This window comes from Microtus ochrogaster, linkage group LG8 (assembly GCF_000317375.1).
Source record: "Microtus ochrogaster isolate Prairie Vole_2 linkage group LG8, MicOch1.0, whole genome shotgun sequence".
Lineage (NCBI taxonomy): Eukaryota > Metazoa > Chordata > Mammalia > Rodentia > Cricetidae > Microtus > Microtus ochrogaster.
This window is the reverse complement of record NC_022033.1, coordinates 9,590,585-9,597,809: the sequence shown is the minus strand read 5'-3', so window position 1 is coordinate 9,597,809 and position 7,225 is coordinate 9,590,585. Positions and strand designations below refer to the sequence as shown.

At 47.9% G+C, this 7,225-nt stretch overlaps 1 protein-coding gene across 2 annotated transcripts in view; it reads right to left on the bottom strand.

Annotated features, from left to right (window-relative positions):
* Zfp64 (ZFP64 zinc finger protein) overlaps window positions 1-7,225 on the bottom strand; it is a 59,166-nt gene that overhangs the window by 51,247 nt on the left and 694 nt on the right. For both annotated transcript variants that reach the window (XM_005362829.3, XM_005362828.2), the window contains exon 2: window positions 4,111-4,344. In XM_005362829.3, coding sequence (XP_005362886.1) covers window positions 4,111-4,344 — 234 coding nt within the window. The remainder of the gene's footprint in view (window positions 1-4,110; window positions 4,345-7,225) is intronic.

The window sequence follows — 7,225 nt, the reverse complement described above, 5'->3', positions numbered from 1 at the left end:
TTTTTTTTTTTTGGTCTGGGGAATGGGCCTTTTTCTTCCTCTCTTGGGGTGGCTGTGAGGGTTAGAGCTGAGGTATGGCTGCTAATGCACTGGTTATTTTTCACGTGGCTCCATGACTCCTGGGCAGCAAGGAACTGTTGAGGGAAGGTCTGGCTTCATCAAGGGCCATCTCAGAATAAGGGCATGGGAGCCATCAGAAATCGTCACTGACATGGGAAGGTCTGAGGCCCTGGGCCAAGTGAGTGACTCTCCAACCTGCCAGAGCCGTGGGTCCCCCAGGGAGCTTCTTCAGTGAAGCTGGAGTCTCCACCCCAGAAATCCTGTTTCCTCCCAAGGTGGAGCCTGGGTACTGGTGTCTAACAAGTTCCCCCAAGGACCCTGATCTACAAGCGGGTCTTAGAACTGATAGCTAACGGAGCAGCTAAGCCCAAGTGGTGGTGGGGGTGAGAGGGGAATCCAGGCGGAAGACAAGCAGGATCCTGTTTGGTTGTCTGGAGAAGGGCAGCTGAGTCGGGCAGAGAGACCCAGACACTTGGAGGTTGGCACATCAGCCAGTCGCCACTTTATCTGTTAGACTCTGAGCGTCTCACGGACCCCAGCAGCCATCCCTGCCCCCTAGTGGACCATTATCAACAGAATTCCTGTGCCAGCCCAGGCATGAAGCTGTGGCCAGAGCTATCAGACGGATGTGGGACATGAGACTTGGGTGTCTCTGGACAGGAGATGTCCCCCTGAACTGGATACCAAGAGAACCCCACGCCTGGCCTGAGGTCAGAGCTGCAATTCTAGGCAGAGGGAACACTACCTGCCTGGGCTCTAGGGTGCTAAGAAATGGGGTTCACTGGAAAAATTGCAAGGAAAAACGTGTGTGCCCTGGCTGTACATGTGGAGGGCATGTATGTGAAGGAGGTCAGAGCCTTGTGTGTAGGCTGTCACCAGGTGCCAACAGCCGGGCAGAGCTGGGAAAGGCATTTCCAGCAGAAGCAATAGAGAAAGAAAAGGCTCAGAAGTCAGTGTGGTGAACGCCTCAGGCAGAGTGTAGTTCAAAGCTTTCCACGCAGCAGAATCCCTCGGAATTTATCTTACAATTCTTCCTGGGGTTTTGTGTTTGCAGTCAGGAAGCTCAGCTCTCTTCAGGGAGATGCCCATGAGGAAAAGGACGAAGCATTCATTCCAGGACAGCCCTGGATCTGTGGGTTCTCCTGGACCCATCTTTTCCCCACAGGCAGTTTCTCCTTATGTAGCTGAGACCCAAGCAGGTCGCAACAGGCCACCTGCAAAGTGACTTCTTTCTGTTTCTTTTGGGGGGGGGGGCACACGGGATTTCTCTGTATAGCAGCCCTGGTTGTCCTGGACCAGGCTGGCCTCAAACTCAGATCTGCCTGCCTCTGCCTCCTGAGTGCTGAGTACTGTGTGGTTTCTAGACTCCATATTTTCTTGATTACTTCCTTTAAGGGTTAGTTTATTATCCTATCCTAAAATCTCTCCAGACACATATTTTGGAAGCATTAAAAATACTCAAGAAAGCCGGGCGGTGGTGACATGCTTTAATCCCAGCACTCGGGAGGCAGAGGCAGGTGGATCTTTGAGTTCCAGGACTGGCTCCATAGCTACAGAGAAACCCTGTCCTGAAAAAATCAAAAACAAACAAACAAACAAAACATCAAGAAATTCTGCTTATTGTCCAGAATTGTTTTATGTATATATGTGTGGGCTGGAGTATAGTATATGTGCCATTTTCAGCACGTGTGTGGGCTGGAGTATAGTATATGTGCCACTTTCAGGCATGTGCATGAACATGAGTGTGGTATGTGTGCCTTGCTTGTACACATGCTCTCAGAGTCAGGGGGAGGGAACTTGATCCCCTGGAACTAGTTACAGACATTTTGAGCCACCATGTGGAGGCTGAGAACTGAACCCAGGTCCTCTGCAAGAGCAGCCAGTGCTCTCCAGCCTCAGGTCTCAAATTTTAGACAGCACTTGAATAATTTATAAAAGTGGGAAGTTGGCTGACCCTTGGCTCCAGTAGATCTTGGAGCTGAGACCGAGAACATTTGGGCTGTTGAGATGGCTCAGCTGGTAAAGGTGTTTGCTGCCAAGTCTGACCACCTGAGTTCGATTCCCAGCGCTCACCTGGTAGAGAGAATCAACTCTAAAGTTGCTGGCACACACACACAAACATAATTTAACCTAAATTAGGAAAATTCATATCTTTTTTTTTTTTTTCAACTAAAAAATCAAAACACAGAACTGGCCGGACCCAAAGAAGAGCTGCTTTGTGGGTGGTTTTTCCAGTTTACCACGGTCTGTGCTGGGCCCTACCGCCCACCCCCTTCAGGCTCTCATCGATTTTGCTTCCTGTAACAGTGTAACACTGTTAGGTTTGCACACTCCTGCCCTGCTCTCTCACAGACACAGCCCCTCTTTCTGAGGCTCGGGAGCTTTGCGCTGTGTGGTGTCTGACATGCTTTTACCCACCTCCCCCCTGAACGTCACACATAAAACTGACTTTGTCCACAGTAAAAACTGTAACGAACACCCTTCATCTGCCATCAAGCCTTACAGCATAAACACTTAGAGACTGACCTATTACAAGTATTTTGGCATAGTTCATTAATTAGTTCTTCCTCATTTATTTATGTAAGCGCACGTACACACATCATAGTGTATATGGGCGGAGGTTGGAAGACCACCCTGGGAGAGCGCTCTTTCCTTTTGCCGAGATCAAACTCAAGTCCCCAGGCTGTTAGCGGCGCCTTTACCCTCTGGGCCATTTCTTCTGCCTAGTGTTCCGGTAAATTTTAAAACAGAGATTTAAAATTTAAGCGTTAAAATCTGAAAGCTATCACAGGACTATCCAGGATGTAGGGATTTGCTCTCCTCCTTCAGGGACCACGCCCTGATGTGTTCATCACACCCTTCGGCTGTCCTCTATTGACTTTCCCACTGGCTTCTGGTCCTCTGCTCTTGTTGGTTTTTAGACGTTCTTTATATAGGAAGGCTGTTTATATGCGTAAGCTGCAAACTTTTTCTCAACATGCTCATCTTTAGACCCTGTATTTCTGGGGTGGAAATAAGTAATGTCATTGCAGCTACACTCATAATTCCCTCCCTCTGGGGAGGGCAGTCCAATCACCAAGAAATGTATTATTTAATTCCTGGAGCACCCAGCATCTCAGAAAGTGGTATCTTACTTTTTTTTTTTGGTTGTTTGAGACAGGGTTTCTCTATGTACCTGTTGTCTTGGAACTCACTCCATAGACCACGCTTGAACTCACAGAGATCCGCCTACTTCTACCTCCCTAGTGTGTTGTAAGGAGCTGCGGGCTAGCTTTACCCAAAATAATTACACGGAAACTGTATTATTTTAAACACTGCCTGGCCCATTATCACTAGCCTCTTACTGGCTAACTCTCAAATCTTGACTAACCCATTTCTAATAATCTGTGTGGTGGCTTACCGGGAAAGATTCAGCATGTCTGACCTGGCAGCTGGCTCCATGACAGTCTGACCAACTATGCTTTCTTTCTCCCAGCATTCTGTTCTGTCTACTCCACCTATCTAAATCCTGCCCTATCAAAAAGCCAAGGCAGTTTCTTTATTAACCAATGAAAGTAACAAATAGACAGATGACCCTCCTCCATCACCAGTGCTGGGATTAAAGGCATGTGCCACCACCACCTGGCTATTTTGTTTTTTAATCTCTAAATGAACATCTGTGTCTCCCCAAAACCAGCCAAACCAAGCCAAGATAAGACCCCAGACATTCTTTACACTCATCTATCACACAAACAATGCCAATGCAGGGCTCGTGTGCATACCCACCCCAAATATCTGCGGATTTCTGCTTCTCAGCACCAAGAGGTCTGGCTTAGAAACCTGGCCTTTGTCTGTCTACTTACACACATGACATTTCTCACAATGCACACTCATGGTTTAAACCTAAAAGCCTCCAAACCTTCCCAGCAGTGCTGGTTAAAAATAACACATTGGCAATTGAGGGGCTAGGACCTGGGCAGGCCGTCCATCCAAACAGGTCCCATAGAGGTGTGTGTGGGGGGTGCAGCCAGCCACCTCTGTCCATCCTTCCCCTCCCCCGCCTGGCTGTACCTGTGATGGTCTGTGTCTCCGAACTGATGGTCCTTGTGGTGGTCTGGGTGGCAGGTACTGTCTCCTCTGACACAAACTGGACCGTGCTAGGGGCTGTCACCGGTGTGCTGGTCAGCTGGCAGCCGCTCTGCTTGTGAGCTACGAAGGCATCCAGGTTGCTGAACTGCTGCTTACAGATACCACAGATGTGGATGTCCGGTGTCAGCTCTACCAGGACCGTAGTGCCTCCGGGGACTCCATGGGACAAAGGAAAAATCACAGATTCATTTCAGACCAGTGTCACGGCAGGAGGCAGACATGGTCAAGTCCCTCCTTCTTTTTTGGAAACCTACTCCAAATTCTGTCATAGCAGCTGTGTCCCCAGATGGGAGCCACGGTCTGTGACACAACACTGCTCACAGGCACCATCAAGGGCTCGGGGATTGTGTTTTACAGGAGAGTTCTTTCAGAGCTGGGGAGGCAGTCCACAGATTGCTTGCCCTGCAAGCATGAGACCCCGAGTTCAAACCCTAGAGCCCATGTAAAGAGCTGGGTGTGGGGTGTGAGTTTGTAATCTCAGCATAGGGGAGGAGGCAGGGGGATCCCCACGCTTGCTGGCTAGGTGTCCAACCAAGCCTACTTGGCAAGTGTCTCAAAACCCAAGGAATGGTATCTGAGGAACAACATCAGAGATTGTCCTCTGGCCTCCACATATGCGCACACACAGGATGTATACCACTGTATCCACACACACACAACCACTAAAAGACAAAGTTAATTTGATGTGTAGGACTGCCTAGCCCTTCCCAGGGACTGAGGCCAAGTCCTGCCCCAATAGGAAGGTCACTATGGAAACTTCCCCAATCCCAACACACAGTCCCAAACGCCTCATCACCTACAAACCCACTAGTTCACAACGGTGCTCTGACAGATGTGCGGACTCCTCCAGCACACACACACCACAAAGGGAGCAAGGCCAGTTGTGGCTTCCTCTTCCTAAAGATGCTGATGCAGACGCTATGTTCACACATCAGCAGACACTTTATAACTACGAAGAAAATGCCAAAATCCCTGATTCTTGCTCCCACTTCCCTGGTCTCTGAATGCAACTCCAGAACAGATCAATTGGGATGGTACAGTTCAGGTTTCTGGCACTTGCAGACTAAATTCATTCTTAACTAACAGGGACATCATTTTTTTTTTTATAGCAATGAGAGAGAGAGAGAGAGAGAGAGAGAGAGAGAGAGAGAGAGAGAGAGAGAGAGAGAGAGAGAGAGAGAGAGAGTTAGTAACTGTATTGAGAGCTTTAAAGCAACTAGCATGGTACCTGATACTATATTAGAAGGTAATATAGCTTCACGTGCAGTACAGTGGGTAGAGGGCTCGCCTTGAATATCTGAGGCCCCAAGTTCAAACCCCAGCATCTCCTAAAAATGGAGTGGCTGATGGAGGCACACAGGCCAGTAATGCAATCTCAGCCACTAGAGAGGTGGAGGCTGGAGGGCTGGGTCTTTAGACTCCTAGTGGGCCTTGGCCAGTTTGAAACACCTAGACCCTGTCTCAGAACAACAGTGAAAGAAAGCACTATATAAACGTTTGTTAAACAAGATAACAATTGGGCTGGAGAGATGGCTCAGTGGTTAAAGAGCCCTGGCTGCTCTTCCAGAGGTCCTGAGTTCAATTCCCACATGGTGTTTCACAACCATCTAGATAATGGAATCTGATGCCCTCTTCTGGCAAGATAACAATTAATTAGTAAGTCTCAATACGAGAAATTTAATTTTTATTCTTAAATTTTTCCTTTGCAGAGTTGTAGGGATGGCTCTGTAGTTTTACTGCTTATGGAGCATCTGAGTTCAGAACCCACACTCATTAGCACAAGACCAGCAACGTCGGCTCCAGGGGATCTGACCCCCACGAGCACTGGCTCTGAAAACCACATACCCATTCCTATGTACACATACAATTAAAAATAGAAATAAAAACTTAAAATTTTTCTCTTGCATTATAATAAAACTCGCACAGAATAAAATCTGGAATAGTAAGAACTGGCAGAAAAAAAACCTCATAATATTAGCCACTTGTACTTTCATGGACATTGCAAACACATTTTCTATTTATGCTTAAAAATTCATTTTTTCCACTGTATTGTGAAGCTAATTTTTCCCCTATATAATACCAAACATGAAAATTCTTTATACATGTAATTGCTTAGTGGGAACATGTCACTCCATGGTATCCATGTGTCATATAATAATGTCTGTAACTAGTCAAGTTAAATATTGCAAGACTACATTTGTAGAACACAGTGCCCGTACCATGCAATTTTCTGAAAATTATAAGCTATTTCGATTCTGTCCAGTTTCCTTCAGGACTAAGACAAGGCATTTGCCTGAGGTGTCCTGTGGTCGACGTCCCAGGGAAAGTGATGCTGGGGGGAGCGACACTTTAGAAGTCACCTTGCAGAATGCCTCAGAAATTAACAGATGATGCCAGGAACAAGGTGACCACAGGGACAGCCCCAGTACTAGGGAAAAGGTGAGAATGAAGCCGTATTTGCTCAGCTAAGGTTGTCTTCGTGGTGGACTAGTATTGGTGTCCAGGAGGAAGCAGTTTCCGGTACTAAGTTAGGCTTCTGGTACTCACGAAAGAAGTAAGTCACAATGGGGACTTTTCTTAGCATCTTTAAACTGACACTATTGACTTTAGCCCTGGGTTTTCAGTCTGCAAAAGGAGGAGGGCAAGACAGGTCTCTTCTTAGGGCCACCAAAGAGTAAAAGGGCTAATGCCTGAAAGGGGGCCCAATTCCAACTCCAAACCAGGTCACGTGGTGGGGTCGTCCCTTTTAAAGTGCATGATACCCGGAGACACTGAGACACGATGGGGTGGGGACTGGGGTTCAGTGAAACCTCTCCGTTTTATACGTCATGGAGGGCACACGCAGGCAAGTTTGGGAACCAACGGCTCTAAGAACAGCAGTTAGCAAACTGAGCCAGGTGTCTGCAAACCGGGGCCAGCGCTTTTCAAACTTCCGGTGCTTCAGGGAAGACCTCAGATTCTGGCCCCACCCCCGGAGACCTGGGGGGGCGGACCCAGCCGCCTTGTTTTAAACACATGCTGGCGCTCCAGGTGGTGG